Below are 18,323 nucleotides of genomic sequence, written 5' to 3' on the forward strand. Positions count from 1 at the left end.
CACCATCCAGATAGAAAAACCAAATCCAGGGTGTGACCTCCAACATGAGTTGGTCCATGAATTACTTGCGTCAGGTCCATGGCCGTCATGGAAGCCATGAACTCCCGAGCTAACTCGGATGATCCTCCCAGGGATGGTAGATTGAAGTCACCCAAAACCATGATTTTGGGGAACTCAATCACCAACATTATCCCCTAGAATGCTGAGATGGTCTATTTTTTTTAATCAGCGTACACGTTTAAGCTGATTCACAAACCCGGCAAAGAAATGGGCCATGCAGACGGCCTGAGTAGACTTCCATTGCCACAAATTGAACCAGATCCAGCCCCAGCGGCCCGCATATTGTCCATTCAGGACTTGCCAGAGTTTCCCCTCCACGCTGGGGACATAGCTGCAGAAACAGCAGCTGATAAGACACTAAGTAGAGTGCTTTCTTGGGTGCACACAGGGTGGCTGGATAAAAGCCCAGGCCCTGAATTTCAGAGTTATTTTACTAGAAGACACAAGCTATCAGCTCACAAGGGTTGCATCCTATGGGGGAACAGGGTCATAGTCCCCACCTCACTAAGAGACAGGGTCTTACAATCACTGCATGAAGGTCATCCGGGTATTGTCCTTATGAAAGCTTTAGCTAGAAGCTACTTATGGTGGCCAGGTTTAGAGAAGGCCATTGAAGCTCAGGTGCCTGGATGTTACACATGCCAACAATGTAGGCCTGAAATGCCACACACTCCAGTTGACAGGTGGGAGGAGACTCACACTCCCTGGTCTAGAATTCACATAGACTTTGCTGGGCCCTTTCAGGGACAGCTCTTCCTTATAGTGGTCGACAGCCACTCTAAATGGCTTGAAGTAATTCCAGTTGCTAACATGACTACTGCTAGGACCATCCAGGTGCTTAGGAAACTCTTTGCCACACATGGGCTGCCAGATGTCATAGTATCCGACAATGGAGCTCAATTTACAGTGGCAGAATTTCAGGCATTCCTCACAGCAAACCTCATGAGGTATGCAATGTCGGCCCTGTTTCACCCTTCTTCTAATGGTCAAGCCAAATGCATGGTCTGGACCACAAAAGAGTCACTGAAGCGTATAGTGACTGGGGACTGGCATCACAGATTGGCAGATTTTTTACTTTGCCAGCATTCCACGCCCTGCACGGCTACAGGGAAAAGCTCAGCAGAGCTGTGCTGGGGGAGGCGACTGATCACGAAACTGGACAGGTTGCATCCAGATAAGGTGGCAGCAGAAGCTTTGCACCCAAAACCCCTGAGGGGGCTGCAAGTGGGCGATGGGGTGTGGGCGAGGAACTATGGGCATGGGAATTTGTGGGTGCCTGGAAAAATTACTAAAACGTCAGGCCCCCTCTCATACGAAGTGGGGCTGGAGGGCGGGCAAGTTGTCCAGTGCCACATCGATCAGCTTAGGAAGCATTTCCCAGAACAGCCACAAAGTGAGGACTTCATCACAAGTCCTTACCAAGGTCCACAAACTGGCAGCCAAGCCAGCCCATGCATAGACTCTGAAGGCTCACACAGCCCAAGCAACGAGGAGTTGGCCTTAGAGGAGGGCCCCCCAGATGTGCAACATGGGTCCCCTGACAGAGAAAGCCCACCTGATGGCTACAGCTGTCTAACTTTGCTGAACAAACTGACTCTGGGGTGGGCCAACCTGGAAAGGCCAGGCAGAGAGCACCGAGCCACTCTGAATCACTTGAACTAAGAGACACTGGTCTACCCAGCCCGGCGGGCAAGCTGGTAGGCCAGGACATGCCTGGGTCCCCCAGGCATTCCACAAGGCCACACTAACCTCCTGCTTATCTGCAAGATTTTGTTCTGAAATAATAAAGCTATAATGTTGTATGTACCCTTGTATTTAATGCTGACCTACAAGATTGTAATGGACAATGGAGCTATAATGTTGTAAGTACTTTATTGTACTGGTAAGTGGAACCTATTCACACCAGTGTTAAGTCTTTGTAAGGTGTATTGCTATAATTACTTTCTATTGTTGCTATAATGTTGTTTGTTTTAAGGTGGGAGGGGTGTAATGTATTGGGCTTGCTTATTAACACCACGTGGTAATGGCTGGTAGGCTGCTGGAGCAGGGAGCTAGCTAACGGCTCCCAGCATCTCAGACAACCCATCTCCAGTGCTGCCATTGGTTGCCCCTAGGCGGCAATAGGTTGCTTCAAACCTATTGGCCGCCGCCTAGGGGCCAGGGTATAAATTGCTGCATCTGCAGCCCTGTTCTCTAGTTCAGATCCTGCAAGCAATAAACCATGATCTTTGCTGAACTCACTCGCCTCATCTTCATTCCTGTGCAACGAACCCAGTTCACAACAATTATCATCAGAGGTTCCTCAAAGGCTTAAAAAAAGGCTGTTCAGTCAACTCCTGATGACTTCTTCTAATTACAGAAAGTGAGAAAGTGTAATGAAGTAAGCAAGGGGCTCTACTTAATTAAGTCTTCATTTAATCACAGAATTCATTGAGGAACTTGGACCATTCATTAATTTTCAGCCCCACAGTACTTCCTAGGATTGCTATAGAAACAAAATGAGGGGAAATCCTAATATACATCACCTTGAGATCTCAAAGAAAAGGCAGGATATAAATACAGCAAATGAATAATAACATCAGTCTCGTTACTTTAAAAGCAAAAAGCAGTGACACTTACCTAAATCCTAAAACACGAATTTCTTTGAAACCTGCAAGTTTTTCAAATATCTTTTGCATCTATTAGAGAGAGAGAAAAATGAAGGTAATTATGTGCCCATTCCTCAGTCAGAGAAATTAACAAATATCATCTAAAATGTTTATTTAGTATTCACTCCCAGCAGACCCTGTTCTAATATTTGTAAAACACAACTCTGGAATTTAAAAAGAACATTACAGATCTTGTTTCTGTTCTATAATTAATAGGATGCCAATATCTATAAAACATTCCAGATATGAGACTTTTTACCATAGATGTGGAAACAAATAAATCATATAAATAAAGTTTATACCATTGCATTTTCTAGAACAGCCTTCCTAACTTGAGATCCTCCAAGGTGTTCTGTACTACAGCTTCAATTATTCCCCAAGGATAGCATGAAGAAAGCAGCCCTTGAATCTCTATCTGAAGGAGTGCATGGAATCTCTGCATAAGGGACAAATCTACATGTGCCCGTTCCATTGATTAATGCTTCAGTCTGCAGAAATACTTGCAAGAAAACGGAAATTAGATTTAATTTCGGTCCAATTGTTTATTGATTTAGGCTCAAACTGTAAAGATTTATTTATTTGTCTGAAATCTCATTTTAAAATGGAAATGTAATTTAACCCATAACATAATAATGGACAAATAGATTATTAACTCTGAAACTTAGTATGCAGCAAAATAACGGAAAGTTACAATTAACCAGAAAAGAACAATTAACCAGTGGAACCACCTGCCTCCAGAAGTGGTGAATGCTCCAACACTGGAAGTTTTTAAGAAGAGACTGGACAGCCATTTGTCTGAAATGGTATAGGCCAGGGGTAGGCAACCTCGACTCTTTTATGACTCATGGACTTCAACTCCCAGAATTCCTGAGCCAGCTGGCTCAGGAATTCTGGGAATTGAAGTCCATGAGTCATAAAAGAGCCGAGGTTGCCTACCCTTGATATAGGCCAGGGTTTCCTGCCTGAGAAGAGGGTTGGACTAGATGACCTCCAAGGTCCCTTCCAACTTATCATCATCATCTCTACTGTACACTTTTCAGACAAACATATTCCAGAAGGAAATGTTAGGTTCTTTCAAAGGTGCTTAAAGGAGCCTTACATTTGAAACTGATCTGGGAATTCAAAAGGCAAAAAGAATACCCCAAGGAATGATCTACCAATTTATTTATTAGATGTTTATTATTTTGTATAAGTCACTCAAGGCAGCATTCATAATACTCTTTCTTTCTATTTTTCCCACAACAACTACAACAACAACCCCATGAGGTAGCTTGGTCTGAGAGAGAGTGTCTGGCTCAAGGCCCAGCTGGCTTTCATGCCTAAACTGGGACTAGAATTCACAGTCTCCTGGTTTTTAGGCTAGCACCTTAGCTACCACATCAAACTTTCTCTCACCAATACTCTTTTCACAGGGCTATACACTGATTTCTGCTTAGGGTTCATCTAAGCAAGCTTTGATTCATTACTTGCTGACTCTCAAAGATTTAATGAAGCGTCAGTTAATCTTTGATAATGATACACACTTGTTATCTTCACTCTAGCTCAGAGGAAGGAGAAAAATGGCCAGAGAATGACCAGAGAAAATGCATATGTTGGGGTTTTTTGGCCCATCAGAGGTTAATTGCATTCCACAGCTGTACTTAAATTGATCATTAGGTTTATTGTTTCAATACAATTATTGTAGAGAATTGTCCTATTAATTCCTGATTAGGGGTCAAATAATTTTTCCTAATGGTGTGTCGGTCTAACGTGCTGTGCTGACTCGCTAGATCTGCAGTCTGTTGTAGAGATACTGGCAGTGTTTTATTTTGGTGGAGAAACAGATGTTGTGCCAAGCTAAGAAAATATTAAAAAAGATGGAGAGCAGGACAGTAATACAGGCCTCTCATAGAAACATGCAGAATCAGAAATATGGTATGTTACTATCTGCAGTGATAGGTTTATAATCTGATTTTTTTCTGTTTAAGATTCTGCTAAAAAAATAATAATCTGCATTTGTTTTCATTTCCAAACTTCCACATTTTCCAACTTCCAAATGGATCTTTCACAAGCAACTTCCCATAGATCCTCCTTTTTTTATATAAACATTCTTTGACGTCATTAAATTTTATTTTGTTGCGAAAAATTAAAACAGATATTTCCCAAAATAAGCCATTTTGTAATATAACTATCTTTTTCCATATTCAACTTACCAAAACATGCATTTTTTAAAAATAAAAAGTATATCTCACAAACATGATCTTGCTTTTATCAGATATTTTTCTGGACAAGAGGAAGACGGATTCCATTAATGGAGCTATCCCACAGGTCTGCAACCCGCGGCTGTGGAGCCGAATGCGGCTCTTTCAGCCGTCTCCTGCGGCTCCCAGTCCTCTGCCATGTGCAGTCCAAAAAAAAAAAAAAGTGGGACTAAAAAAGTTCAACCAATCAATTCAAATATGCAGGGTAGCTGCATATCTCACCTTGGCTCCACTCTTCAGTCAAACCTTGTTCTGCACATGTGCACATGAACGCACATGCACACACATTTTTTGCGGCTCCCAGTTTTTCCTTTTGTGAGGGAACCGGTTCTGAGTGGCTCTTTCCCTGTTTCAGGTTGCTGACCCCTGAGCTATCCATTCAGGGGTCTCTTTGGCAGATCTTGTAAATACCCTTCTGTAGAGATTTGTGGTGTATTTCTCCATCACCTTCCCCTCCAATAGATCTGTTATCTTCTCACAATATATATAAAGATCTTAAATGTGCATATTTTTCACAGTTGGGAGATTTTACCATGGGAATATTATAAATAAGCAACAAGTAATGCTTAAGGAATAAGCATTGCTTTCACATATCATGATCTTAATGTTAGTTTTGATTGGGTAGATTTTCTGTGAAACCAATATCCTTTTATTTCTAATGAAAGCTATCTCTATTGAAGACGTATGTAGCAGGTAAAATCCCCCATAGTAAAATATATTGCAGCATAATGCAGTAACATCTCTTATTACCTTAATCTAACTAAACTTACATTGGGACACCAATGGGAAATTATCTGTATTGATACATAATTTCTTCCCCATGGGGCATTCAAATTTCCTAGCCTTCTCCTTGCTTCCTTTCATGTCCAGTAACAATTCACAAGGGACGCGGTGGCTCAGTGGGTTAGGACACTGAGCTTGTCGATCAGAAGATCGGCAGTTTGATGGATCAAATCCCAAGTGCCGCGTAACAGAGTGAACGCCTGTTACTCGTCCCAGCTTCTGCCAACCTAGCAGTTCGAAAGCACGTAAAAATGCAAGTAGAAAAATAGGGACCACAACAGTGGGAAGGTAACAGCGTTCCGTGCGCCTTTGGTGTCTAGTCATGCTGGCCACATGACCACGGAGACGTCCTCGGACAAGCGCTGGCTCTTCGGCTTTGAAACGGAGATGAGCACCGGCCCCTAGAGTCGGAAATGACTAGCACGCATGTGCGGGGGAACCTTTACCTTTACTTTAACAATTCACATCTGTGCAGATGTCCATAACATATGGTTTAATCAGTGAGACAGATATTCTGACATAGCTGAACAACTTCTCATCCTAAAACAGAATGCAGTATTGGTCCACCCTAGGTGGTTAATGATCTTTATTTCATTTTGTTTCCCTCCCTGAATGAGGAATCGGGAAAGAGCAGGTAATAAAGGGAAAATAGAAACTAAAATCCTGCTGGTATAGAAATAGCCTGCCTTCAGGGATTCCTGCCTTAGTAAGTTTCTGAAGGAGGCAACTACAAAGGGTTGTACATGGAATTTCCCTTGAATAAAGTCTGGTGACTTCTTTTAGTACAAGATATGATGGCTAGGATTGGAGCTGATCTGTTCTATGGTTTTATCCTAATATTTTATCACCTTCACTAGTCCAGGGTTGGCTTCTGGGTCCAGTTCTAAATACTTATGTCAATTTATAAATCCCTCCACAATGTTAGAAAAAAATTATCTTTTAAGATATTCCCTCTCATCCCTGAGACGATCTCTGATACTTGGCTCTAAATACAAGCAGGGCAAGTGGCTACCTAGTAGACCTTTTTTATATTTTTTCTAGCAGCTATTATTGACATTTTTGATGGAAGATTTTAATGTGAAATGGTTGTAATTTACCTTGCGTACAGTAACTCACTGATATTATCCATTACTTAAAACAGGATAAAGTGTTTACATTACATGCTAATTATTTCATCAGGATAAAGTGCTCTGTACTTGTAGCAGTTTATGCAATAATGAAATATGCACAATATTTGAATTGATGTATCTTTTATTCTTCAAATTGCTTTTCAGTTTTTTTAATAGACTGCAATAACAATATTAAAATCATATAATAACAGTTACTGTTCATATGTTTAATTAATATTTAATTTAAGCATTACTAACTTTTACAGTTTAGAAAATGCTAGGAGAGGCTTATTCACAAAATGAGGACTTACTTCCAAGAATGCTACTAGCCACTTTCTAAAGCCAACACAATCAGCATGATGTTCCTTTATTATTTTGGCTCCTTTTTCTGGCCAGGGAGAACATTTCCAATCCAAGCACTGAACAATTAGAACTGACCATAATTTTTAAAATCTACAGACTTTTATGGAGCCCGTTTTATAGCCCTGAGATGATATGGGAAATGAACAGGATCCTGATTGTTAAAATGTATTACTCCAGCCATTAGCTTGCTAATCTTAGCCCTTCCTTGTGCTACAAATATGAGACTAACTCCATTTTGTGAGCAAGGACAAAGTTGGGTTAAGTAGCCTCACCCTTGAAATTAGCCTTGTGACACTAGCCTGTCCAGAGGTAGACGTGGAAAATTATCTGCTATCCAAATACATATATGAGCAGGCAATGTTAAGTGGAAATGAATCTACAGTCTGCATCTGCTTATGTGCAGATATATCTTTATTCTAATGCACAAATAAAATTCTATCACCATTTGCTTATATGACAGTAAAATGAAGGCACTTTATTGATCATTACATATGGTAACAATCTGACAGTGACTAGATGTTTTAAGGGTCATTTTGAAGGATTAAACAGATGGGAGAGTCAAAGTTTACCAAAGTTTACTTCTCCTTATTCCAGTAAGATTTAAGCACATAAATTTAATAAGCAAGATTTAAAAGTGCTTAACTGTGAATAGATTATACACCTCTTTAAAAAAAGACAAAAAATAATAGCCCTAAATTCCCAAATAACACAGTGTACTGAGTTGCTTGGAATGTAAAGAGAACTGAAGTCTAAAATATAATTTCACTTTTCTATCTCAATAAAATGCAGCAGTCCTCATTTAAATTACCACAATTAAGACCAGCAGTTCTGCTGCTAAACAAAGTGGTGGACTATGTAGAAAAATCACATGATCTCAATTATGTTTTCCCTTTTCCCTCTTCCCTGAACTTTGGAATGCTTACTGACAGCAAAGGGATAGTTGGCTTGAAACTAATAAGACTGATCAGTTTCATATCTTCAGATTTTGTTTGCCTCCTAATCAATCTCTGGCCCTTTGGAATGCTCACCCAGTTGCTGGAATCAAGAATAGAATTAATGTTTATATTTACATTAAGGGAGGGATAACAAAAGAGTAAGCAGGCACAAAATGTGGAATACAACTGAAAGCTTTGTGGTGGCAGCAGAAGTTGTAAGTGACTATGCAAATAGCTTGGTGTATTCTCCATTGTGTACTTTCTTACTCTCTTCTAACTGCTTCCTCTCCAATCTCTCCACTCTGGGGGTGGGGAACAGGTCAGGCACAGGAGAGATTGCCTAGACCAGGGGTGTCAAACTGTTGGCCTGTGGGCTGGACATGTCATCCGAAAGCCGTGCCCACCCCATTTCCGGCAATGGCAAAACCGTCCCAGTACGTTGCGTGACGTCACTTGACGTCACGAGTTTGACATGTCTGGCCTAGAAAAATTACTTGCTCCATCCCCGTCACAGAATGGAGAGATTGGAAAGGAAAAGATTCCAAGACAATAAGCAACCACACAATAGGGAATAAATTATGATGTTTGTGTAGTGCACTTACAGCTCCCAGCCCCCAATACATTAGGGCTGCCAGTGCTACCCTGAATTCCTTCTAATGTATATTTCCCATTGTGTGCCTGCTTACTCTCTTGTAATCCCTTTCTCTCCTTTCTTCAAGGTGGGGGGGTGGAGGAAAAACAAGAGGTTAAACATAGGACAATGTACACTCACTGTAGTGATCACATAACTGTGGGATGCTGCAGAGGTCATAAACACAGACATTAGTTCTAAAGTTACTTTTTTCAGCACCATTGTAACTTTGAACAATCATTGAATGAGGCAGCCAATAAACAAGGACTACCTATGCATTTAACTATGGCCTAGCAAACCAGAGGTATATTTTCTATGTATTCAGTAACCACAACATGTACTGTATAAGAAGTTTTCCTAAAAAAATAATAATCAAAGGAACAGACTTCAACTGTTCAAAGATAGCTTCTATTACTATTGAGGAGTGCTTTACCTGGAGCTGATATTTTGCTGCTAGTTTCTGATACAGAGGAGAAGCTGGGTTATTCAGGTCTGGTGTATACTCCTGGTTGTTGAGAGTGACACTGAACTCCACCGTCTGCTCCACAGGCAGCTTGGAAATGATGTTTGGAACTTCTGGCTTTAGCTCACAAGAGAACAAAAGAGGAAATCAGTTTCCAGCCCACTTCAGAAATCCCAGAATACACCTGACACTAATATGAAGCTCATCCTCTGAGTGCCTTAAGGCACGATCCACACAATCAAAGGAGCTTTTAGGTTGAGGAACCCTCAGGTTCAGAAGGGAGGGAAGGTGGAAGAAAAGAAGCAAAGGCAACAAAACATTGTACAGTATATTAAAAAAAATCAAGGAAGTCAGGGAAATTAAACAAAAAATATTGAAAAAGGGTATAGCTTGGTGGTCATATCTTACGAAGAAGCTCTTCATGCCACTTCTATTAGTGCTATTTTCACTGTAGCTACTTTGTGTGTAAATTCTTTGTGTGTACTTCTTTACACTATGTGTGTAATTATGTTGTATTGCACCACCTTAAGGAAATAGTGATTAAAGTCCCAGATATCTACAAAGCACTAAGATACAGATAGCTGCTTTAGGATTTTGGAAGTTACCTCTTATGATGTACATAGTTTTACTACACATTCAAGTGATAGCATTTACACTTATATACTACCCCATAGCACTTTAGAGCACTCTCTGAGCAGTTTACAATATCAGCATTTGGCCTCCAGCAATCTGGGTCCTCATTTTACTAACCTCAGAAGGATGGATGGCCAAGTCAACCTTGAACCCCATCAGGATTGAACTCCAGACTGTGGACAGAGTTTGCCAGCAGTACTGCACTTTAACCACTGCCTCACCAGGGTCATGAATTTGTTTATTTATGAAACTATATACTGCCTCAACCCAGGTTTTGGAAATAAATAAAATAATAATAATAATAATAATAATAATAATAATAATAATAATAATAATAATAATAATAATAATAATAATAATAATAATAATGGACCTTGGAGGTCTTCTAGTCCAACCCCCTGCTCAGGCAAGTGTTGGAACATTCACAACTTCTGGAGGCAGGTTGTTCCACTGATTAATTGTTCAAACTGTCAGGAAATTTCTCCTTAGTTCTATGTTGCTTCTCTCTTTGATTAGTTTTCATGCATTGCTTCTTGTCCTGCCTTCAGGTGTTTTGGAGAATAGTTTGACTCCCTCTTCTATGTGGTAGCCCCTGAGATATTTGAACACTGCTATCATGTCACCCCTAGTCCTCTCTTCATTAAACTAGACATATTGAATCCCAGCAACCATTCTTTATATATTTAGTTTCCAGTCCCTAATCAATTTTGTTGCTCTTCTCTGTACTCTTTCTAGAATCTCAACATCTTTTTTACATTGTGGTGACCAAAACTGGATGCAGTATTCCAAGTGTGGCCTTACCAAGGCATTGTAAAGTAGTATTAATACTTCGCATGATCTTGATTCTATCCTTCTGTTAATGTAGCCTAGCACTGTGTTGGCTTTTTTGGCAGCTGCAGCACACTTGTGGCTTACATTTAAGTGATTGTCAACTAGGAGTCCTAGATCCCTCTCACAGTTACTACTATTGAGCAAGATACTACCTATACATGTGCATTTGGTTTTTCTTGCCTAAAAGTAGAAACTTACTTTTTTCACCATTGAATTTCATTTTGTTAGATAGTGCCCAATGTTCAAGCTGATAGTAAATATATAGAATACAGTGTATCAAAGTAAGCTTCACAAGTAAGCCTCGTAGGCAAATTGCTTACATATAATGGGCTGTCTGCTGAAACAAAGCAAGGCTATGGCATACACTTGAGAAAAAACTGGGACTCCTGTAATTGTGGAGCCTATCTGGCAAGGACAAAGATTGCTTATTCAGAGAGAATATGCATGTGTAAAACTTGTATCAATTTAGAGAACTGATAACAGTAACAAAGAGTTAGACATCCTGCATACCACAGCTAGAAGTTAGGAATGGGGATGGCCTGGAACAAATAGAATGTGTATTATATAACTCCTGGAGCATTCATTAGCCAAGGCTTAGGAATAGGGATGCCTAGAACCCAACAGGACAATGGTTAAATCATCACTGAAATGTTTATTAGATAATATTTCTTATATATCCTGCCATATCCTGCCTTCTGCCTTAGTGAAATTGTATAAAGCTTTCTTAATTCTATTGTTTGAGGTTCCTAGGCATTTTCTGGCCAGGACCCCTTTTCTTGGAGTGCTTTAATAAAAGAAAACAAAACCTGCATCTCATGTCTGGCGTTCTTCATTGGCTTTGGCACCAGGCTCAGACCCGAACTGGGGAACAACACATACACAACTGATAGTGTTATTTATTTATTTATTTATTTAATTCCATTTATATCCCGCCCTTCTCCGAAGACTCAGGGCGGCTTACAAACTTAGCAGTAGCCTTCATTCTATGTATATGCCTGCTTATTAGGGCTTTCACACAAACACCCCAAGCGGCATTATTACAAAGTCAGCTTAATTCCTGATGTGTTCCTGATGTTATTCCCATCAGAATATATAGAAGCTACGTATTCTCTTTCTACCCATGTCTTCCCATTCTTTATTAAGCTAATGAAAAACAAACCTTTTACCCAGTGTTTAAAAGTAAAGCAAATGGGAATGGATTCAGGAGAGCATGATAATAAGGCTGTCTCTGCCATTGGATCTGCTGCCTCATTCCAAACTGGGAAAACGCAGGCAGCAGTTTTTGCTTTCTCCAGGTACTTTTGTTCTCCACTAATTTCTTATTATAGCAGAAAGCCAAAAGGAGGAAAATGCCTTCTGTTACTGCTAATTGATACGTAAAACCTACTCTCAGGGAGACTCAAACACAAGAGAGGCCTCCAGCAAAACCCTGTTTAACGTCAAGGGGATTGAAGTAATTCACTTATTGGAGTTAGAGGGATTACTCAAACATGGGTACAATTCTGATATCATGGGGATCTCTGGAGCTTGTGCTAGCTGCAATATGGCTCCAAGCATGTGACATCTGTTTGGAATAAATCTCTAAAGGGACTGGGTAGAGAGAGCAATATAAAAGCTGAAATGCTAATCAAAGGAGTAGCTTTCGCTTTACAGGCAGCAAAGGCAGATAAGGCAGGCTTAGAAGATAGACAAATACCGTAGGGGAGGAAATAAAATGCTAAAGTCAGAGAAGAGAGATTGTGGAGATGCTTAGTTGGTTTGTAGAATTAGATTTGAGACCTTGCATTTCTACTATATAGAAAAGAAGTGACTTACATAATGATGAAAAAAGCTTTATTTGGACATTGGTGCAGTCCTTCAATTGTCTGTTTCTGGTCCTCAGGCATAGGCAAGAAGTTTAATTCACAATTAGCTAACATGAGAGACCCTATTCAATATGTACATTCTAACTGAAGGAAGCAGAGGAAAAATAAGTATTGGTGATGAGCTAGATCAGAGGTCTCCAAACTTGGTAACTTTAAGACTTGTGGACTTCAATTCCCAGAATTCCATAGCCAAGTGGCTAAGGAATTCTGGAAACTGAAGTCCACAAATCTTGAAGTTACTAAGTTTGGAGACCCCTGAGCTAGATCATCCTGTGAATTGCTGGGTTGGGAGAACGAAGTGCGACCACTTTAGTAGAGAAAATGCTATTGACTCCTCACCTTTCCTGATGTTTTGCTGTCATTGACAATCTCATTCACAATGGTATCTGTAGAGATCATTGGGAAGCAGAAATAAAAAAAGGATTAAGGAAATCTATAAATGTGTGTGGCTTTCTAGTTAATATCATAAGAATTAAAAGCAAAAATGATCAAACTGAGTTGTTTCCTTTTGAACATAAGTTACAAACCAAAACATAAATTCAGGTCTTGTGCTACATATAATTCTAGTACCTGTATTTGTGAGAAAGCTGTAATCTTATGGAGAAATACAGATCCCACTGAATTTAATGAGACATCACTGCTTAAATGTGCCTAGGATTAAATGCTACAGTAAGAGCTAAACTGTATGTTATCCCTTTCATATAACTAATTTTTTTAATGGGTATGTTCAAAGAAGGTGTAAAATTCCTGACTTAGTGCTGGAAAGTTCTATTGAACTCTGGAATTTTTCTCTTCCTCATATTCTAGAGAAAGATGAGCAATTCTCAGAAGTAAACCCTCTGGGAAAAATATTTATGCAGTTACTCTCTACATCAGTAGCGTCATAATTTCAGATACATTTGCTGTGGGTATGGGGAAGAATATTTAATCAACCCATTCAGCCCTTCACTTTTATAGCAACTAATAAAAACAAACCTATATTAACTTGTTATTTAATTCTATGCAAAAGGATTTCCTTGGTTGCAAATTTATTTTTTGATAGCTTCGATAGGTTTTCTTCACCAAGGAAGCATGATAAATGTCACATGATTAAAATGTTGTAGTTGTAAGTGTTAAAATATTTCTCAAACCAAATTTTACAATAAAAACCTATTCCCTTGCATTATATTTCAGTTGCACTATTTAGTGCATCTGCATACTCTGAACTATGTGTTCAAACAATAACAAGCTTGAACTATGTAATGTAAACTCGTAGACACATACAGGTATGCATGCTTAATTTTACCTGTAGCGACAGAAGGTGGCTCTTCAGTTTTTTTGCCACTGGATTTTTCTGCAGAAATGTCCTCTTTTCTGGGGAAAAAAGTAATAAGCAAAACTATAAATATTAGACTATGAAAATGAGAGCAGCAGGCATTCATTTCTTTCCAGTTTAGATATTAAAGCCACCTTCTGTCTAAAGATATGGTTTTACAAATTAAAAATAAAGAATCACAGCAAAATAGGGGCTCATTGTATTTTCCATAATTTAGCGCTCCAATATGCTCATGGTGCTCCTGATAAATGAAACCTGCCAAGGAAATGCTGTTTCGCATAAATCCTTATGGCAGCTCTCATCAGACGAGCAGCAAATATTCATCAAAAATGTACTTATCATTATCAATAAAGAAAATTAAGTTCAGACAGTGCATCTTTAATGTAAACCCTAAATTAGGAGAGCTTTCCCCAAAAAAGAAACTATATACCTCAGTTATTTGGGTACTGGCTATTTGCTTCTGTTAATCATATTGTAATCCATAGAATCCACTGATTTCTATTGCCTAATTAGTACTAGGAAAACTAATTGGACATCTTGAAAATGTAGACAAAATCAGAAAGTTACATCACTTAATATGCTATTTAAATAAATCATTTGTCAAAAATGAATATGAAATCAGAAGGTGATAATTCAAAAAAACTTAATTTTACACAGTTCAGTTATTTTGCATTAATTGATTAATTAGAAGGATAAACCATTTTGGATCATGAAAGTGATTCAGTTTACACTAGTAAACTACTCAATAGTTCGGTGGTGAAGAGTCAGACTTCTTTTACAAATGGCAGCCTTGGGTATCCAGACATAGCAATCTAGATAGAACAATTAACTAGTGGAACAACCTGCCTCCAGAAGTGGTGAATGCTCCAACACTGGAAGTTTTTAAGAAGAGACTGGACAGCCATTTGTCTGAAATGGTATAGGGTTTCCTGCCTGAGCAGGGGGTTGGACTAGATGACCTCCAAGGTCCCTTCCAACATCATCATCATCATCATCATCATCATCATCATCATCATCATCATCATCATCATCATCATCTATTATTATTATTATTATTAATAATTATTATTATTATTATTATTATTATTATTATTATTATTTACATTCATCTCAAGCATCAGAAGGAGTCTTATACATGTAGCACCTTTTCTGACAATTAAAAGGCACATGCTTTCATGAGCTGCAGCTCACTTCATCAGAAGCACAGAATAGCCAGACTGGTTTAGAATTTAAATTGGGGTAAGGAAGGGAAACAAATGCAGGTGCAGGGTTACATGTGAGCTAGATTACAAATACCTTATCAACTAACTATTAAAACATGTTAAAAACCTGTTGTGTTCATTGAGATTGCCTGAAAATTTACAGTATACGACTTCTGCAGTTTCTCACTCATTGGTAATATTAAAGTCCCATTTCACCCCCCCCCCAGAAAATAGTCAGTCTGACTTCTATTATAAAATATAATGGGAGACTGAAAAAAACCCTGACATTTGTCTTTGTTTTGAGTCTTGTGGTCATGTTTGTCAACATTATTTTTTAAAAATAAATTTTCTCCCATTTATCCCATGTATAATCCAGAGGGGCATTAGTAGCAGATGGTGGGATATCACATTAGAAGAAGAACACCTAATCTTGTGTGTGTAAAATGTTAGGGCTTATGGCGGTGCTCTTGGGGAAGATGTGGGGGCAAGGTAGAGATAGAGATTTGTTGCAGGACCTGGTTCCCATGTTAACAGGTATTAGCCTGCCATCCAGTGCCTGAAAAAATGCAGTGCCATCGTCCAATATGGGCTATTACATAATAATGAGCTACTAGACTCCTGATATATATTTTTTTACCCCATACAGTAACATGTCTCTTCTCCTATGTTATTTCAGAAACTTCATCCTTCATCCTGCATGGCATAGGTTCTATATAAAGACAGGTCACCTAAAAGATTCTTTTTCTATTAGAGCAAAATATTTTATCTTTGAAAATGACAGCCTTTCAGACTTGTGAGATTCTGTTAATGTAACCTTATAATAAAATAGAATTAGCTCATCTGGTCATACTTTCCATCCAGTCTAGCTTGGAAGGCTGACATCAATCTTGCAAGTCTGAAAGTCTCCCCTATTGTCTTTATAGCCTAAGAAACTAGGGCGTTGTACTTTCTTTTGCCCTGCCCACAATCTTGCTGCTGGCTAAGGTGTCTTTAATCTGACCATTCCCTTATTCTCTTCCCCTGTTTCCCAAGATCATTTCCATTTCTCTTATGCACTGAGGTTAAGGGCTTAGATAGAGTCATCAATGCAATGAACATGAATTTGAGTAAACTTCGGGCAATAGTGGAGGTCAGGGAGGCCTAGTGTGCTATGCTCCATGGGCTGCGAAGAGTTGGACAAGATTTAGAGACCGAACAACTAAGGGGAAGATCTCCACCTAGAAGCTTGTGTTGCAAGACAAAGGATGGCAACAGGGTCACTATATCAAGACAGGAGACAGAGATGAGGTTGTAGACTTCAGGGGTTTTGGGCAGAAGAGGTTTAGGACTTGCAGCCTTTCACCTTATAGGCTCACTTATGCTACTACAATTTTCTAAGTGCTTGTATCATAAAACATGGTGCACAATTTTGCATAGGTGGATCAGATATAAGATTGATTACTTCAAATGTTTTTGCAAACTGGATAGGATTGTAGAGTAAATTCTTCATGAATGATCCTGATACTTCGACAGGTACATCACTCATGCATGAGAGACGATGATAATTTTCTTCGTTCCTCTTGGCTGACATAGAACAGATTTAAACATATTGACATATATACATAGCATTCATACATCTCCATGTAATTTATATATTTTTATATATTTTCTACTAAAAAGCAGCAGTTCTTATGAGAACTTCTAATGAAGTCCTCTGTTTTGATTACTTACCTATCCTGGAATGTCCTATGCTTTACTCTCTGCAAGAAAATTTTTAAAGAAAGAAGAGGATTATTTGGGAGCTCATCAACCAACAATTAGAAGACAATGATGTATTATCATGTCTGGCAAGATTTAATTATTATTTTCTTGGTTTGTTAATATTTCTATGTATTGCTATTATATATAGATACTTCTACATGGTTAAAAGCACATTTTAAGTCTTACCCTTTGAATTATCTCCAGGTGTTCTTGGGAATTACTAAAATTTTTCCCAATGTCAAATATATAGAAAGTTTCTCTCTGACAAGCTGTCACCCAGTTCTGATATTCGGTTGTACCTGGAATCCGATCCAAAAAGATCTGGAAAGCCTCCCATACTGCTTCCTGGCAAACTGAAGGAACACAGTAAGAATACAAGGACTTTACAGAAAGTCTTTTGCCAAATTTGATCATAGTCATGCAGTTGTTCCCTTTGATATCTACCTTAGGTCACATTATCAGTTTTTGCTTTATTTCATTATCAGAAAGAAAAGCAACTTTACATTTCATCTTGATGGAATATATCAGGTTTTTGTGGGGTTTTTTTTGCATTCATTCACAACAAATAATTTATTGTTGTCCCAAGTAACTGGACTTATCATAGATAAGCACAAAGTGATTTGCTTCAGTGGAGTTGTTTGCATTGCAGAGACAGTAGGACTTTGCTGAAAGAAAGAAGCCACCCAAATTGTTTCAATGCAGCAGTCCAGTTGGCCTTAAACTATTTTGGACCAGGTTTGAGAGAAAAGGCTTCTCTTGGCCTTAGCACTGGCCAAAGTGGGTCAGATTCATTGACCTCTAAATTGCTTGCAGCATGTGCTAGAGCTATTGTTCCTGGGAGATGCTGATGGTCAACCTAGAAGATGCTCCAGACAGATTGGTTTCAGCCCACACTATGGACAACCCAGTGTGGTTTCCCAACCTTTGGTTGAGAATTGTGTTGGCAAATTCAGGGGAAAGATGTTGGAAGGAGCACCAAAGCAGAACCTAGTGAAGCAAGATGGTTGCTTTGCTTTACTGTCAGAAGGGAAAGTGACACATAGCTTGCTTCTTGAAACAACTTTTTGAAAGGGCGCTTTTACACTTCAACAAAATGAAGAATCCTTTCCAGGTTTGACATGACTGACGTCTCAGTCCAAAGCAGGGGTTTGCTTGCTTTCATTCTAACCAAACACCAAATCAAATGGGCATTATTTCACCAGATAATCAATACTTTGGGTTTCATTTTGATCAAATCTTTCAATATTACCTCAGAAGAATATTTTCATCTTCATTCCGATTAAAGAAATGCTTCATTTGTACACCCAAAGAGGAGAAATTTTATTTTATTTTAATTTTGAACACACACTTCATTTTTAGCCTAGAATGTTTGTGTGTATGTGTGTGTGTGCGTGCACGCGCATTTGGGTTTGGGGTAATAATTACACCAGAGGAGGGAATATTCTTATTTCTTTTGATTGAAACACTTCATTATTTACCCAGATAAAGTAACATTTTATGCTAGT

The 18,323-nt window shown here is 38.9% G+C and overlaps 1 protein-coding gene across 1 annotated transcript in view; it reads right to left on the minus strand.

The window, feature by feature from the left end:
• IMPG1 (interphotoreceptor matrix proteoglycan 1) overlaps window positions 1-18,323 on the minus strand; it is a gene marked incomplete at both ends in the record, with an annotated part of 96,390 nt that overhangs the window by 43,725 nt on the left and 34,342 nt on the right. Inside the window, 6 exons of the mRNA XM_083372897.1 lie at window positions 2,680-2,738; window positions 9,203-9,355; window positions 12,901-12,947; window positions 13,847-13,914; window positions 16,789-16,817; window positions 17,005-17,171. Of these exons, the coding sequence (XP_083229023.1) occupies window positions 2,680-2,738; window positions 9,203-9,355; window positions 12,901-12,947; window positions 13,847-13,914; window positions 16,789-16,817; window positions 17,005-17,171 (523 nt within the window). The remainder of the gene's footprint in view (window positions 1-2,679; window positions 2,739-9,202; window positions 9,356-12,900; window positions 12,948-13,846; window positions 13,915-16,788; window positions 16,818-17,004; window positions 17,172-18,323) is intronic.

Source organism: Vipera ursinii (assembly GCF_947247035.1).
Source record: "Vipera ursinii genome assembly, chromosome: 1".
NCBI lineage: Eukaryota > Metazoa > Chordata > Lepidosauria > Squamata > Viperidae > Vipera > Vipera ursinii.